The sequence below is a fragment of the Oncorhynchus clarkii genome, chromosome 1 (genome assembly GCF_045791955.1).
Source record: "Oncorhynchus clarkii lewisi isolate Uvic-CL-2024 chromosome 1, UVic_Ocla_1.0, whole genome shotgun sequence".
NCBI classification, from domain to species: Eukaryota; Metazoa; Chordata; class Actinopteri; order Salmoniformes; family Salmonidae; genus Oncorhynchus; species Oncorhynchus clarkii.
The window spans coordinates 73382226-73400800 of record NC_092147.1 but is presented as its reverse complement, the minus strand read 5'-3'; the positions used below and the strand labels follow the sequence as shown (position 1 = coordinate 73400800).

At 45.4% G+C, this 18575-nt stretch overlaps 1 protein-coding gene across 8 annotated transcripts in view; it reads right to left on the bottom strand.

The window, feature by feature from the left end:
* The window catches only part of LOC139411880 (C-terminal-binding protein 2-like), a 116367-nt gene that overhangs the window by 36293 nt on the left and 61499 nt on the right, over nucleotides 1-18575 (bottom strand). For 3 of the 8 annotated variants that reach the window (XM_071158632.1, XM_071158651.1, XM_071158658.1), the window contains exon 1: nucleotides 11241-13337. The exons of 2 other annotated variants lie outside the window; for them this stretch is intronic. In XM_071158632.1, coding sequence (XP_071014733.1) covers nucleotides 11241-13242 — 2002 coding nt within the window. In that variant the 5' untranslated portion in view covers nucleotides 13243-13337. Of the gene's footprint in view, nucleotides 1-11240; nucleotides 13338-13403; nucleotides 13459-18575 lie in introns of those variants that run through there. 3 more of the 8 variants (XR_011634646.1, XM_071158642.1, XM_071158666.1) reach the window with 2 other exon arrangements.

Below are 18575 nucleotides of genomic sequence, written 5' to 3'. Positions count from 1 at the left end.
CTATGCTCCACCACTTCCTGGTTGCTAAAATTCTAATAGTTTGCCTAATTTCCGTTTATGTGATAAAACAAGCAAGTATAGTGTAGAAAATCATTGTACCATCTAAACCGCTGTGAAATATATATTCTATAACATAAAATATTGTATTTTCAGCTGATGTACAAAACCGAAAGTAAAAGACAAAAAAAATAAACATAAGAACATGAAGTATAGCAATAGCGCACATAGAAACGATCTACCGATTCTTAGACTCACTTTCAATGAGAATGACAGATCTATAGTTGTTTGTGTTGGCCCACCATCAGTTGAGACAGCGCACTCTTGAATACAGGGTGGGCGTCATGTTTTGGCCATTAAATGTACATACATTTGAATAAAATAGACATTTCAACTTTCAACTGGTAGCACAAAGATGGTTGGAGGTCTATGCATCAGAGAATGTTGAATTGAATGGGAATATAAATTCTTATTGCATTTAAGTTGGTGTTCATTGGTGGGTAGACCAGTGGCCATATTTGTGCATTAGTTAAAGTTAAAATGTCAATTCAATTTTTATGAAGTACCCACTAAATTGCAGTGGTCTGAAGGGATTTCTCCATTCTATGAAATATATTTCTATGATTGAAATGACACCCACCCTGTATTCAAGATAATGCTGTATCTCAACCGATGGCAGGCACAACACAATTACCTCAGATGATGTAAAATAGAGTCTAAGTTACAACACATGCAAAATTAATACAAAATCTGAGTTTACAAATGTTTTGATCAGTTACCTTAGGTTAAAATATATATACATTTCAAAAAAAAAATTTCAAGAAATTATAAAATAGTTTGACAACCCTGTCTGTAAGCTTTACAATGTTGTCAAACTGAACCATTTATCTTTTTCCATTGATAAAGATATGGATGTCTGATGGTAGGGTGGGTATTACAAATGGGTCAACTTTTAGCACCTCTATCTCCTAAATGTTTTAGCAGTTAGGCCCAAAATGTCCCTTTCTGACCACTTCGACCATGGGCCAAAATGTCCCTTTCTGACCACTTCGACCATGAGCCAAAATGTCCCTTTCTGACCACTTCGACCATGGGCCAAAATGTCCCTTTCTGACCACTTCGACCATGGGCCAAAATGTCCCTTTCTGACCACTTCGACCATGGGCCAAAATGTCCCTTTCTGACCACTTCGACCATGGGCCAAAATGTCCCTTTCTGACCACTTCGACCATGGGCCAAAATGTATCAAAAGGGGTGCGGTCAAAAAGTGATTGAAATCAGATGGAACGACCCACACACAAACATGCACATACACGCACGCAAACTCGCAAGTACACATACACTCACAATGTGTTAACCCTTTTCTGACCCCCTTCCTACAGTGGTATTGGTGGTGATAGTAAGAGCAATGAAGGGTTAATGAACTCTCAGCCGAAATCAATTAGTCAAAACCAGGTCAGAGAGAACGAGGGAGAGTAGAGAGCTGAGCTCCCGCTACCAGAATACACACAATGTAGAGTACACACTGCATGGGACAACAGAGAGGGGCTGAACGCACACACACACACGCTCCCCCACCCGTTTACCCAAACACACGCACTCTGTAACAGTGCAAAAGATATTTGAGTCTAATTTAGGCTCAGTGCTGTTCTAAACCCAAAACACAGTACTAACAGATTGTGTACATCTAGGGCTAGTAGTCTGAAGGAGTAAGTGTAAGCCATTTTACGGCTAGGGGGTCACAGACAAAATGCCCCACTACAGGACTTAACCCGCATTTCTAACAAGTCTGCCTTCAATTAGAAATCATTCCACAACAAACACAACCTTCTAGGAACACACACAAACACCACTTCAGTGGGAGAGAATGGAAAACCATTGATTGCCACTGCAATGTTAAAAATTGCATCTAGGCCTCACATATCAATGACAAAGACAGATTTGACGTTTGTTTTAAATGACTCCATTCACCAAACCCGTTGTAAATCCACCACTGTGTCAGCCTAGAAGAAGACGTTCTGCATACTGTGGCTAACTGATGTTAACGTGCCTGTTTTGTGAGGGCTATAGAGAGAGAAAGAGAGCGAGAGAGAGATGGGGAAGGAGGAAGAAGGCACAGCAGCAGGTGGACTCCAGATGTTGTCTCTCTGGGGGAAGGTGTCTGAGATCTGGAACTCTTTCCATCTCTCTCTCCTTTCCTCCTCTGTATGTGACATTAGCCATCTGTCTGGTTACAGAGACAGAGAGAACGGAAGAGAAAAAGAGTGAGAGAGAGGACAGAGACAGAAAGAGAGACGCAGAAAGAGAGAGAACACGAGAGAAGGACCCTTATACTGCCCTCCCGTACAGTGCCTACAAAGACACACACACACACACACACACACACACACACACACACACACACACACACACACACACACACACACACACACACACACACACACACACACACACACACACACACACACACACACACACACACACACACACACACACACACACACACACAGCTGGGGCTTGGTTCTGTTCCAGCTGAAGGCAGAAAGCTCTCTGGGGAGATGTCAGCTCACAACACCATGGATGGAGTTACAGCAGAACACACAATTTACACACTTACACAGACACAGCTGGAAAAGCTAAATGAGGTGTAGCAGTGCTTGTTTATTAGTGCTGATGTTGTCTCGCCAGAGCCATGATGAACGAGACTGACTCCTATCGCATGAGCTAACGTAGTCATGTGCCGCTGGTGTGTGTGCGGAATTGAATCAAGTGGTGTAAAGTACTTAAGTAAAAAATACTTTAAAGTACTACTTAAGTCGTTTTTTGGAGCATCTGTACTTTATTTTTTATATTTTTGACTACTTTTTCTTTACTACATTCCTAAAGAAAATAATGTACTTTTTACATTATCCCTCACTAAACACAAATGCATCGTTTGTAAATTATGTCTGAGTGTAGGAGTGTGCACCTGGCTTTCCGTACATTTTAAAAACAAGAACATGGTGCCATCTGCTTTGCTTAATATAAGGAATTTGAAATTATTCATACTTTTACTTTTGGTACTTAAGTATATTTTAGCAGTTACATTTACTTTTGATTCTTAAGTATATTTAGAACCAAATACTTTTAGACTTTTACTCAAGTAGTATTTTACTTGATGACTTTCACTTTTACAGGGAGTAACTTTCTATTAAGGTATCTATACTTTTGGGTACTTTTTCCAGCACTGATTGAATCACACATGAAATCCCTCTTGTAAGGTTTAGAAGTTGGATAAGACTTGACAGCGAGACATTCTAACTTCACAAAGCTATCACATCTAGGCACGTTATTGTCAGATAGATACCTCAAGGTATAAAAGCAACATAAAATACCAGATAGAATAGGAGAAAATAGGTACAGAGAGAGTAGGGACACATGTCGAGGTGAAGAGCAGGACTCCTAACCTTCCCTTACAGCTACTACTGTACAGCCACACAAACAATGAGATTCCCCTTCCAAGATGGCCTCCCTCTCGTAAAACACAGCCAGCCAGCTTAGTGAGAATGTCTCTCCTGCAAAGCTTCTATATTTCCATATATTCTCATCTGGAGAAAATAAGGTTAGTGCAGCCACTTCTGCTCAGTAATTTAATACCCATGAAGTTTTCATTTTCTCTAGATGAATTATTAAATGTGACCTGCTGCTTGGCAGAGAGGTAGAGAGTAAAAGAGAGGTAGAAGAGAGGGAGTGTGAAAGAGAGGGAGGAGGGATGAGGTCAGATACAGCTTCCAATTTATTGTTCCCATTCTTTCATTTCATTCCCCTTTAATTTTCGTACTCTAACTCTTTCTCTCTCCACCTCAGTCTCTCTCTAGCTCACGCACACCGTCTGTCCCCAGACGTCCTCACACCATCTCAGATAGCAAACCATACTGTATAATTCCGATAGATCATCTTCGTCAAAAAGTTATTCGAAATTACTTTGGAATAAATTATGATATTACAAAATATCTCAATTAAAAGGTTGACCATCAGATTATAACATTAAACGCTATGTCTAGTTAGTCTTTTCTATTGCATGTGGAATTAGGATTTCAGGGATTATAATCTCTTCATTAATTTCTATGGGATTACCCAACCATGGGGTGTGCACAGTATTCTCCCCTCCCTCCCCATTTCCTCCTGTCCTCACCCTTTAAAGGGACAATCTGCAGTTGCTACATCCATTTTGGGACTTATAAATTAATGATATGTACCCATTGATTCTTGAAGGATTATGACTTAGAAATGTCAACTATTATTTTGATACCATGGATGGTCAGTCCTTGCATCCATAGCTCTTTCTATGAATTTGAGTGGTCACATTTCTCCAGGCCATTCCCTCAGCTTTTTACCGAAACAATGGCGGGGAGGGCACTTTTATATAGTTTCAACTACTGATTGCCACATTAACAGATGGCATAAAGGGAATTTCAGCTGATCTAATCTCTCTCTCTCTCTCTCTCTCTCTCTGCACAACTCAAAACCACAACCACAGTCATGAATGAATGTGCAGAGCTGAGTACGGAGAAGCAATAAAGGAACATTTTTCTCTCATTCTGATGTTTCTTGTGTTGCATTCATGTTCCTTATTTTTGCAGACAAATCGAAAGAGAGGGTGAGCGATAGAGAATGTTTGCACTTTGCAGATGTAATCGTAGTGCGAGGCAGAGCCACAGAAAGTAGATAGAGAGATTGTCTTTATATTGCCAGTTGACCATTAGTGATGAGGACCATCTGCTTGGGAGTACTCTACTTTCTCACCCTTTTGACCTTTCAATTACCCCTTTTTCCTCCTCATATACACTCATTTACTCAATAATATACATGTCTATCTCAAGAATGCATGCAGCTCTACTGTTTGAAGGACAAACGTCCCTGATGGATAAGTCTTTCACATTACAAGGAAATGCTGTACTTGTACGTTCCAAAAAGACACAACTCGACATGACTGTCTGAAGTTATTCACAACACGCACACAATATCTAGAACGTATTAATGTCGCCATGTACCCAAGGCCATGTAAACGGTGCAAAGTCAGGCACTTGTCTATCATGGGAACTAAAGTTTACCCACTACACAACCTCTCCAGGGAGGACTCACTGAAAGGCATGATAAAGACCATCACTTTTGACCTCCAGCCAAGATTACACCTGGAGTTTTACCCTCAGACAGGGGGTGGGCCCTGCTGACAGCCTCATCCCATCACCAAGGCAACCCCGTCCTTAACTGATGGTTGACTATGCCATTACAAAGCCCCTCCCCCATCACCATGCAGTACTAGCCTAATGCATACTGACTCAATGATTCTTAATCCTTCACTCAAACCACTGTGTGTGGATCTAAATACTGAACTAATTTCAAAATATAATCTACCATCTAGAGAATCAACTGCACCACAGATCATAATTCCCATCACACTATGGAAGAGCGTCTAGTTTGTCACGCGAATACTGACCTGGACTGGCATCACGCTGTGTGGAATCTGAGTGGAAGCACTCCCAGGGAGGAACTAAGGAAGAGGAGGTGCCACTCAGCCATATATGGGCATGATAAAGATGGGTGATGTCTGGAATGACCATATTTGGACCTTTACACGATTGGACTTCCCATAGCACCAAATATTGGCAACTAAATAATTTAAGGGCATAATTAATGGGGAGGAAAAGTCTTGCTTCACTAAGGGTGATACTAATGAACTGATTGAGCCTATTGGCATATCACATCTAATTATTTATGTAGGTTTACTAATTATGGATTATGAAGACGGTTGAGCAGAATATGTCAAATTGTTGAGATATTCCCTATATCATGTTGTCAAATGTCAGAAATTATACTCAGATAGACATACTCCATGCAACCAAAATAACTGTTGAACCTGATGATTTCTACAATGCAAAATTATATAATCTCCCACTCTCATAAAGGACACACGACAGTACAGCTCCTTGGTCATATTTCATGAGGTGACTAAAACCTCATAATTATTTACATTTTAGTCAATTAGCAGACACTCTTATCTAAAGCAACTTACAGTAGTGACTGTATTCATTTTCCTAGTTTTTTAATACTGGACCCCCACGGGATTTGAACCCCGTGGGGGACTACTTCCGGCTTCCCGTTCCTAGGAAACTATGCAGTATTTTTTTTTTTTTTAACGTGTTATTGCTTCCATTGACACCCCAGGAAATCTTAGGTTTTATTACATACAGTCGGGAGGAACTACTGAATATAAGAACAACGTCAACTCACTATCATTACGACCAGGAATATGACTTTCCCGAAGCGGATCCTGTGTTCTGCCTTCCACCCAGGACAATGGATCGGATCCCAGCTGGCTACCCAAAACAACGACGTCGTAAAATGGGCAAACGAAGGGGTCTTCTGGTCAGGCTCCAGAGATGGGCACATCGCGCACCACTCCCTAGCATACTACTCGCCAATGTCCAGTCTCTTGACAACAAGGTTGATGAAATCCGAGCAAGGGTAGCATTCCAGAGAGACATCAGAGACTGTAACGTTCTTTGCTTCACGGAAACATGGCTCACTCGAGAGACTCTATCGGAGTCGGTGCAGCCAGCTGGTTTCTTCACGCATCGCGCAGACAGAAACAAGCATCTTTCTGGTAAGAAGAGGGGCGGGGGGGGGGGGGGGGGGGGGGTATGCCTTATGATTAACGAGACTTGGTGTGATCATAACAACATACAGGAACTCAAGTCCTTCTGTTCACCTGACTTAGAATTCCTCACAATCAAATGTCGACCGCATTATCTACCAAGGGAATTCTCTTCGATTATAATCACAGCCGCATATATTCCTCCCCAAGCAGACACAGATGGCCCTGAACAAACTTTATTTGACTCTATGTAAACTGGAAACCACATATCCTGAGGCTGCATTCATTGTAGCTGGGGATTTTAACAAGGCTAATCTGAAAATAAGTCTTCCTTAATTCTATCAGCAAATCGATTGCGCAACCAGGGCTGGTAAACCCTGGATCATTGTTATTCTAACTTCCGCGATGCATATAAGGCCCTCCCCCGCCCTCCTTTCGGAAAAGCTGACCACGTCTCCATTTTGTTGCTTCCAGCCTATAGACAGAGACTAAAACAAGAAGCTCTCGCGCTCAGGTCTGTTCAACGCTGGTCTGACCAATCTGATTTCACACTTCAAGACTGCTTCGATCACGTGGATTGGGATATGTTCCGCATTGCCTCCAGCAACAACATTGACGAATACGCTGATTTGGTGAGCGAGTTCATTAGAAAGTTCTTTGACGATGTTATACCCACAGCAACGATTAAAACGTTCCCAAACCAGAGACCGTGGATTGATGGCAGCATTCGCGCGAATTTCGCGCGAACCACTGCTTTTAACCAGGGCAAGTTGACCGAAAACATGACCGAATACAAACAGTGTAGCTATTTCCTCAGCAAGGCAATCAAACAAGGAAAGCATCAGTATAGAGACAAAGTAGAGTCGCAATTCAACGGCTCAGACACAAGAGGTATGTGGCAGGATCTACAGTCAATCACGGATTACAAAAAGAAAACCAGCTCTGTCGCGGACCAGGATGTCTTTCTCCCAGACAGACTAAATCACTTTTTTTGCCCGCTTTGAGGACAATACAGTGCCACTGACACGGCCCGCTACCAAAACCTGTGGACTCTCCTTCACTGCAGCCAATGTGAGTAAGACATTTAAACGTGTTAACCCTCGCAAGGCTGCAGGCCCAGACGGCATCCCCAGCCGCGTCCTCAGAGCATGCGCAGACCAGCTGGCTGTGTTTATGGACATATTCAATCCATCCTTATCCCAGTCTACTGTTCCCACATGCTTTAAGAGGGACACCATTGTTCCTGTTCCCAAGAAAGCAAAGATAATTGAGCTAAACGACTACCGCCCCGTAGCACTCACTTCCGTCATCATGAAGTGCTTTGAGAGACTAGTCAAGGACCATATCACCTCCACCCTACCTGACACCCTAGTAGACCCACTCCAATTTGCTTACCACCCCAATAGGTCCACAGACGACGCAATCACAGCCACAATGCACACTGCCCTAACCCATCTGGACAAGAGGAATACCTACGTGAGAATGCTGTTCATCGACTACAGCTCAGCATTTAACACCATAGTACCCTCCAAACTCGTCATCAAGCTCGAGACCCTGGGACTCTACCCCGCCCTGTGCAACTGGGTCCTGGACTTCCTGACGGGCCGCCCCCAGGTGGTGAGGGTAGGTAACAACATCTCCACCCCACTTATCCTCAACACTGGGGCCCCACAAGGGTGCATTCTGAGCCCTCTCCTGTACTCCCTGTTCACCCACAACAGCGTGGCCATGCATGTCTCCAACTCAATCATCAAGTTTGTGGACGACACTACAGTGGTAGGCTTGATTACCAACAACGACGAGACGGCCTACAGGGAGGTGGTGAGGGCCGTCGGAGTGTGGTGTCAGGAAAATAACCTCACACTCAACGTCAACAAAACAAAGGAGATGATTGTGGACTTCAGGAAAAAGCAGAGGGAGCACCCCCCTATCCACATCAACGGGACAGTAGTGGAGAGGGTAGTAAGTTTTAAGTTCCTCGGCGTACACATCACGGACAAACTGAATTGGTCCACACACACAGACAACGTTGTGAAGAAGGCAGAGCAGCGAGGTTAGATTACTCATTGGTTATTACTGCATTGTCGGAACTAGAAGCACAAGCATTTCGCTACACTCGCATTAACATCTGCTAACCATGTGTATGTGACAAATAAAATTGGATTTGATTTGAACCCACAACCCTGACATTGCAAGAGCCATGCTCTACCAACTGAGCTACAGCATTAGCTCAAGCACCCTTTTTTCAAGAAAGTGCCATTAAATGCAAATGTCCCCACTCCAGTGAAACCTTTCCTCCGCTCCCTAAACGAGAAGGTAATCTTTCTGTGATTACGACCAAAATCCCTGTTGCCTAGCAACACACAATTAAGGAATATGCTTTCAGAGAGGCTCTGCAGGCCATCCATTAACAGATGAAATTACCAAAGCAACAAATGTCAGCCTCATGCACATGAATTTGTTGTGCTGAGCGTGTTTAACTTGAGCTAGTGTCATGGCTGCAGACTTTTACAGCAAAGAAAGCTAGCTAAACAGAAGGGGTCCTTTTGACATAAACAGAAGAAGCACCATACATTTTCCTGAGACTAGACAGCTTTCAATAATCCATTTGTTCCCAATCTGTAGTGGAGCTGTCAGAGCCCATGGCTCCAGAACTGGGGGAATCCATGGATGCCAGCCTAGTCCAGAGAGAACTGAGTGAATCTGTGGATTAGCAGTGTTGTAAAAGGAGGATCTACAGGATTAAACCCTCTCGCTTCTCATTACAGTCACTCAGAGAAAAGACACAATTGTTGATTTCAGCAGCACAGCTAGGACGTCAACCAACTGGTAGAAATAAAGCAGGCGCAGCTCACGGCAGCTATCTCTTCATATGCATTTTTAATCAAACAACTTTGATGATGAATCACACTTGTTGAAATCATAGCCTGTGCTGGAAATTTCGCACATCTTCCACATTTCTGTATCACCAACATTATTAGAGAGAGAGACACATTTAACAATGTAGTTCATTTGAACATTTTCCACATAATTCCTTATCATTCCCTACAATGGTCACTGCTGCACCTGAACAGATCAAAGTGTACGCAACAAAACACCCAACCTACTGCGCCAGGCTACTCCAATGTATCTCATTACCATGATGCAACAAGACCGTCATGTTTACTACAGTAGGGGCCGGGGGGAGAGGGGGTGCGTGGCCATTACGGGTCTCCTCTACATTGCAGAGAGATTTTTGCTGAAATAAAACTATAAGCAGGATGATGCTGTAAGCTGAGAGCACTCTTACAAAACCCACCAGCCCACCAACCTACCAGCCCACTAACCCACCATCCCACCAACCCACCAGCCCACCAACTCACCAGCCCACCAACCCACCAGCCCACCAACCCACCAGGCCTGTAGATTATGGCAGATTTAACAAGTTTGCCCTTGCACCTTGCACTGGACAAGCTCCAAATGCCTTTCGGATGAGGCGAAGGGAAGGGAATACAGCTCCTAAGCAAAAACTCACTCACACAGACAGACAGACACACACCACACATGCACGCATAAACTCATGGCTCCAATTCTCCTACGTTTAACAGTGACCATGAAATACTGCCCAGACAGATTGGTTGGACAAAGACAGCTACTGACATGGAATGTTTATGCTTTAAAAGCAGCGTTGCTGCTGACGACAGCACACACCGTACCACATCACCCAGTCCTTACCCCACTCACACACTCCACCTTGGTCATCAAAACCATTGCGTGTGACAAATACTAGCATGAAACAATACAGACGACAGCAAGAGTCGTAAAGTGTGCAAAGATGGCTGACAGTTGACACGCGAGAGTCTAAAACACATCACTCAGAAAAAGGAAGGTACTCTCAGAGCTTTTCAACGGGGACATTTTAGGATCACAACAGCTGACTATAGATAACTAGGGCATGGGTTAAAGCCAGTCATACACCCCCCCCAAAAAAAGAAAACCACATAATATGGATAGAACTAAAGCCATTCACACAAAATAGGGTAGCCTTTATGTGAAACATCAAGTTGAGATGCTTATCCATTGTCAATGCAATACACAGGTTAGCAAAAAGCTGAGCTGCATACAGCCAACAGACTAAAATGATGTGAAAGCAGCAAAGACATCAATTCATCTCAATCCACCGGAAAAGTATCTACAACACTTGAACGTTGAGTGGGAACCAGATACATGGCCCTTTTCAGCTCTTGGTTTAAGAGCACTGAAAAACAGTATCCTGTATTCGATTCATGCCAAATAGGTGTCATAAAGTGAGCAGCGTCATAGCCTCACATATTCAACTATTATTTGAGAAAGAGGTTATCCACATGTCAAGGCTATCCTGACAAGAAAGGGTATACAAGAATGAATCGTATTGAAAAACCACAATACCTAATTGTTGTCTTAGCTACAGTACAGAGTGAATGGTTATATAACCAAATCCCTCATTTCAAATAGAAAAAATGCAATAACTGCAACAAGAATGCAATGAAGAATGGCTCCTTTAGTAACCAATGAATGCACTACAGCCAAGAGACTAGGGGAGCGAAGGAAGAGGAGGGAATGCAGAAGGGATAAAAGTGTGCTTTACTTGTATCTGGTGATGCCATGGTGGAGACGATGACAGGTGGGCCGGTACGGCGGCTAAGCTTCTGGTTGGCGGCCATAGCACTCTGGCTCTGCATGGTGGTACCCACGGGCATCATGGCGCCATCAGACGGGGTGCCCCCAGCCTTGCGCATCATCTGAGGGCTGAGGTGGGGGCTGTGCATGGGCGACATGGGTTGCAGGCTGCGGTCCCGCTTCATCAGCTCCATGGGCACTGTGTAGTTGGTGGAGTACGCCTTCGGGGCCTGCTGAGGTGGCGGCAGGGCAGGCATGGACACTGGCATCTGCTGTTGTTGCATGGCTTGCATTGCAGCCCCTGACATCTGCTGGTGCTGGGGCATGGCAGCCATCATCTGCATGCCCGGATGCATAGGGACACCTGGGTGTTGGGAGTATGCAGACACGGGCCGGGACTGGACAGGGACCATGGCACCACTGTAGGGCCCCGGGGTACGAGGTCCTGGGAAGCCCTGGGTGGTTTCTAGGAGGTGCTGAGAGGGAGCGCTATTGGGCCTCCTGGCCATGGACTCGGCCATCGCGGGGGAGATGGTCTGCATGACACCAGGGGTCTGTGGTGGCATCAGCCGTGGATCCATGCCCATTGCCATGGCCTGCTGATGATGTTGGTGCTGTTGCTGCTGCTGCTGTTGGAGGTACATGTCAGAGCGGTGGCTGAAACTGTTGGAGCGGCCCCGCATGGGGGCCTGTTGCTGGGATGTGGGTGTAGGCTCCAAGGGCCTCTTGACACTGATGGCTACCCGCGACAGCACACGCGCCTGCCCTAAGTTGGGAGCCACAGAGCGCACGTCATTCTCTTCCATGACTGCCAGCATGCCGGTTGTGTCAAAGCCCTGCTGGATGAGTGAGGAGATGGTACTCTCCGAGAGACCCTCATTGCGAAGCAGAGCCAGGAACTCTGGGTCGGCATTCCTCTTTGGGTCTGCAGGCGTCTGGGGGGCTGTGGGAGGTGGAAGGGGGAGGGCTACAGGGGCTGGTGGGGGAGGAAGAGGGGCAGGAGCGGCGAGAGGAGGGTTGGTGTTGTAGACCTGCATGTTGGTCTGTGGAGGCTGTTGTTGTACTCCGTAGGGCGAGGTACAATCCTGCCTCATCATCATACCTCGCTGTTGCATGCTCCCATCCAGCCCCTGCGTGTTAGGATCCACCACCAGGCAGGTGGCTGCGGGCTGCTGCTGCCGATGGTCCAGGGGACGGCCGTTGATGTCGGTGTAGACCGGCTGTCCAGCTAGAGGGGGTGGCTCAGATGCGTACCGAGGCGAAGATGGTTGTTCCATCCCATAGTGAGCAGGAGAGCGCTGGCCATCTGGCATCATCTTGGCAGCGGCAGCTACAGCTGCAGTCTGACTGTAAACCTGGTTCATGCCATGGGCAGTTGGCGGAGGAGGGGGAGGAGGAAGAGGAGAAGCCGATGGAGGACCCGGAGGTCCGGGCCTCCCTCCCTGTCCCTGGTCCCATGGCAACCGTCCCACTGGGTTCATCCCATAGTGGGACGGGGATCTGTTGAGCGGGTGAGGCTGTGGCTGCTGTGGCTGCTGCTCCACCCGGTAGAAGCCCCGGGGATCCTCCGGTGGTCGGGGAGCCATAGCAGGGTCATGGGGATAATATTCCTGGGAGACGACGGATCCTTGGTGACTATGAGCCATGGTTGGACGGTCGTAGTGGTTTAGCTCAGGGACTGAGCCCTTTCTCATTTCACGGGGATCAGCAGTGTAGCCCTGCTGGCTGTACAGAGAGTCCTGGTAGGAGTAGGGGTCTCGTTTCAGATCCAGGTCAGGAGGACGCACCCCAGGGGGTGGCTCGTAGTAACCTCCTCTGTCTCCCCTGTAAGACAGCGAGTTGCGTCGGCCCGCAATCCTGCCTTGGTGGTCGTAAACGCTTTCTCCCCCGGACCACTGCCCCTCATTCCCCCCCAGGGTGTCCCAACTGTGGGAGCGACCGATATTCAACTGCTTGCTGGTGACGAGCATTGGAGAGAAAAAAACAGAAGACAGCTTTACAGAGGAAAAAAAACAAGCAGGAGTAGTTGGTGTTTTCTTTCAAGTGTTCAGTTACACTTTACATCAAGAGTGGAAATGAAGGAGGGAGGACGGAGGAGGAGGAGATGAAGCAGTGGGGTGTATCGTTTCACCTGATATCCAGCTGTAAGGTTTTTGGCTCCCCTGAGGTCCTTGCTATCAGGTGGCTCCCCCTTGACAGGCAATCCTTGAATAATTAATCTCTGGAAATATTATTGCTGGTGGTGAGAAGGGATAGAGGACACACACACACACACACACACACACTGTGCAAATGTTGCAAAGGCAGCAGCAGCTACTCCACTGAACCACAATGACAGGGTCCGTGCTTGGGCTGGCCACCAACTGTGTAGGCTACCCGACGCGGTGAGAGGAGGAAAAAACTGGAAAGGAGGGAATATTAGAGGGAGTGGGATGGGAGAGGGTCGTAGGCAGGGGCTTGTAATAATCCAGTAGGGTTTTATCCTTCCCCTACTCTGGGACACTTTAGTCGCTCTGGCGATTGCTATGAGGGATTACCGTCTATATAAAGCCTGATTAATTCCACTGCCCATCGTGACGTCACGTGAACCAGATAAAACATATCTCTGATTATTCTGCCCATTTACGAGGGGGCACACCTTCATCCACATCTGTTGCCCGGGACACTTACCTTGGACTGATCACTTGATTGGGTCGTCAATGAGTTGCAGGGCCGGCTGGGTCTCGTTCATTGAGCAAGAGGAGATTCACGCCACACCGCTAGTATCCCTCAGGGAGGGGGAAGGCAGGCAGGCGGGTAATTGAAAAGAATACAGATCTCACTGCTGTCTCATGTGCTGTCAGGAAACATCAAATCCACTCTGATTGGACACTAATCTGTTGCCGGCGCCGACGCTGCCAGAGTGACCACGCAACTGCTGTGAAACTCGCCCAAAATGTCACTTACGCCTGTGTAGCCTCCTGTCCCCCCTCACTGAGAGGACCTGATAATTGTCACGAGAGGACCGGGACTCTGAGAAACAGAAACCATGGGTGGACATGGGAAACAGACTGTTAAAAATATTCACACTTTGAAAAATTATTAGAACAACATATTGTCTGCCACTCACAAAAATGAATATAAATTATTAATTGACCTTGAGAAATAAGCATGAAAGAAACAAGAGAGAAATGCACCCACGGATTGTCCTCAAAGCACAATTTACATGTACAATTGTGGAACTAATGCCATTTGTACCCAACCACATTCTATCTACCTGCTGTTACCACAGCACTCCACCCAAAGCCTTGCTGATCCACTTTACAGAGCAAAGCTCTGAAACTGGATTTTGCCCTGTCAGAGAGACTTGGGGAGAGGTAAAAGGGGGGAGAGAGCATTTGTGTCACCACACATGCAATCCCTAAGCAATCCCTCAAACCCTCTGGGCGTCTGTCCTATCCTCACAGTCCCTTGTGATACCTTGTCCTTAGGCTTACTGTACCTACCTGCCTGGCCAGCTGACACTTGATCCCTGTTGGAGAGCTTCCCTGTTAACTGTTGTGGCAGAAAGGACGCCTTCATTTTCATTAAACCAGTCCTGGGATCAGTGCCGGGGCCTCATGTTTTCTGTTGTTATGACAGCTAGGGGACCCTCTCAAATAATCCACCACGTTGACAAATTATACTAGAGTTTACCCTACATTTGCTTTTTATACAATCGTGAAGACCCAGATTGGACACTGGACTTCAGTGGTGGATCATGCTTTCGTTTGTTAATCAGTGTTGCGTAATTAGGGAGATAAGAGATTGCACTGGACAGAAAGTAAGTGGAAAAGCTGAAGCGCCCACTGCTATTGCATTATGGGTTGAGAGGAAAAAGGGGATTATCGTTGACACTGGAATTGACTTCAGACCAACTTAGTTTGTGTTTTTTTTTTTTAATACTAGTTCCAGGAAACTATAGTTGACAGAAGGAAATAAGGCAAGTGAGATGGAGAGAGAGGGAAATGGATGGATGAGAGAGCGAGAGACGGAAGGCAGCTTGGGGGCACTGATATTAAAATGAGAGCGAGTTTCTCAATTCGGTTTCATGCTTGAAAGATTATCACGGTGAAAAGTAAACTAATTAAGTCTTTAGGGACTTTGGGGAAACCAAAAGGCCTGCACATATGTAGAAGCACGCAGTAATCTATAATAAAGAAACCTTACGTAGCATATGCCTTGTGGGAATAGGGTTAAGTTAACTTTGCAAAACATGAATATCGGTCACTGGAAACCATTGTCCTGCCACCAACAAACCCTGTGTGTACGTACAACCCGTGTTTCAACACCATCAGAGAAAACCTCAAAAGTCCCCTCTTACTGATTTCCTTCTGTGATCTGGTTCCCAAGAGAGAGAGTGCTAGCCTAGACCACACATCTTTATCAAATAGATCTAGATAGAGAATGTCTGGGTGTGTAGATCTAATCATACAGGAGCAACGAGGCAAAGACACTGTCGACAAACCAAGGATGAAGTATCCCTATTCCCTATACACCGGAGTATATACATGACATTAAAGGCATAGTTCACCCACATGACTAAATCACATGTTGGTGTCCTTACCCTGTAAGCAGTCTATGGACAAGGTATGACCCCAATACATGCTTTGGTTTTGTTTTCCCTTGCACTTTTTCAAATGTTAACTTTTGAATTGGATTTGTGCCCCAAATGCTAAAAAGTTAAACAAAACCAAAGCATGAATTGCTGTCAGGCCTTGTCCATAGACTGCTTATAGGGTAAGGTAACCAATAAGTCATTTTGTAATTTGGGTGAACTATCCTTTCAAAGCTGAGATCCACAGAGCCACTGGTCGCATTTGTTATTGTTTTGTTTTTGAAACAGCGCAGAGGAGTGCAAAAAAATACATATCATAGTACATACTCTGCTGTTCTATCGCACTTGCAATGACGTGCCAGTTTCACCGCCTCAGATTCCAACTTTAAAACGCAGTGTGACATTCAAATGCACAGACTTGTGGAAGTACGTACACTATTATGAGAGAGAAGACACAACAGTGAGCCACTTGTACAAACCAAGTATTTTCCGCTACAAGTGGTAATATTTCTTGGTACACCTTGGTATTGTAACTGCTGCTCTCATTGTTCTGCCACATGAACAGTCCAGGGGTTCCTATTCAACAGGCTGTCGTTGTTCTGCCACATGAACAGTACAGGGGTTCCTATTCAACAGGCTGTCATTGTTCTGCCACATGAACAGTACAGGGGTTCCTATTCAACAGGCTGTCATTGTTCTGCCACATGAACAGTCCAGGGGTTCCTATTCAACAGGCTCTCATTGTTCTGCCACATGAACAGTCCAGGGGTTCCTATTCAACAGGCTCTCATTGTTCTGCCACATGAACAGTACAGGGGTTCCTATTCAACAGGCTGTCATTGTTCTGCCACATGAACAGTACAGGGGTTCCTATTCAACAGGCTGTCATTGTTCTGCCACATGAACAGTCCAGGGGTTCCTATTCAACAGGCTCTCATTGTTCTGCCACATGAACAGTCCAGGGGTTCCTATTCAACAGGCTCTCATTGTTCTGCCACATGAACAGTACAGGGGTTCCTATTCAACAGGCTGTCATTGTTCTGCCACATGAACAGTACAGGGGTTCCTATTCAACAGGCTCTCATTGTTCTGCCACATGAACAGTACAGTGGTTCCTATTCAACAGGCTCTCATTGTTCTGCGACATGAACAGTCCAGGGGTTCCTATTCAACAGGCTCTCATTGTTCTGCCACATGAACAGTCCAGGGGTTCCTATTCAACAGGCTGTCATTGTTCTGCCACATGAACAGTACAGGGGTTCCTATTCAACAGGCTGTCATTGGTGGCTGCATGTTTCACATCTGTGAAAGACACCATTAATCAGAGTATCTAATCTCTCCAAGGCCACCCACACGGATGCCTATGTTTAATAAGCCCCCTACATCTCATTGTCACTCATACCCCAGCACCCTGGCTCGATATGAATAATGCATCTTAGTCAGACAGACGGGGGGAGGGTATGTATGCCACGTGTGTGCGTGCGTGCGTGCATAAACTCACATGTGATGAGCTGATTTGTACTCAGTGCACAGCAAGCGTGCGTGACCCTGGATCTGTTCTGAGCCTTTGACCCTGTTCAAGGCAGCTCCTCTCCGTGTCTTCTGACATGTTACAGTGACAGCTCTTCGGTAACGTCCCATTACGCTAAAACACGCCACCGCTGTAGCCAGCCTTGTTCAGACATGAATACTGACTCGACCAGACATCAAAAACCAACTGCCTCAATATTCATCCACAGTGGTTTACTCATTGCATTATTAGAATATTAAAACACACGAGTTGGGGTATTAGGCACACTGTAGGTGAGAGGTAGAATAGGGATTCAATTACATTGGACCAACGTTGTTTAGAATTGGCACGGCTTGACCTCAATGCATATTGTAAGTTGCTATGTGACTCCAATAGCAATACTATGACTGCCTTGTTTAGTGCTGTGACGGTTATTGACATGCAAAAGACTGCCGGTCCCGCGGTAATTGACCGTAAATTAACAAACAAGCTGCTGATGCACACCTTCGGAACGCCTATATTTTAACAAGTTAAATAAATACATGTAATATACACCATAACAATAAATCCATTATCTATTTTAGGTAGGTATAAAGAAACATGATATGAAGAAAATGTATTTCAGGAGAACAGAATGTGAGTTTGCCTACCGTATGTTATCTGGCTGTGCTCCATGCCATAGGCTGTAGGCTTGTTCATTTAGCAGACGAGATATGCTTATAAGTCCCGTGCCATTATTTTACATCACATGATTTTACAGTAAGAGGAATATAATTTCACTTAGCTGAATGAAGTAGAAAGGGTATTTTTCCCATTTTGGAGTAAGTGCACAGACGAAGGCTAGGTTGAACATAAAAGTAGTCCTTTGAAACAGGTCCTATAGGCTACACTAGATTTAGAGTTATTTGGCAACTTCAGTTGTTAATAATGATACAAACCTTAGAATGTCTTATAAATCAAAATATATATGGGCTACATGATAGGCTATTGATGATTTGAGTCACTTGAGCTCTGTTCCTTGCCTCAGGCTGCACACACTGTTCTCTAATCAAGTGATCATATTATCACCCATCAGACTATTCTCAATTTAATATTATCTTTACTAATACGCTACATTTGTTTCGATTTAGTACGGCCCATTATCAAAGGGCAGGAACAGGGGCAGGGGGAAAAATACATTTCATCTGCCTATACACTGGAATATCGAATGGAGGCAG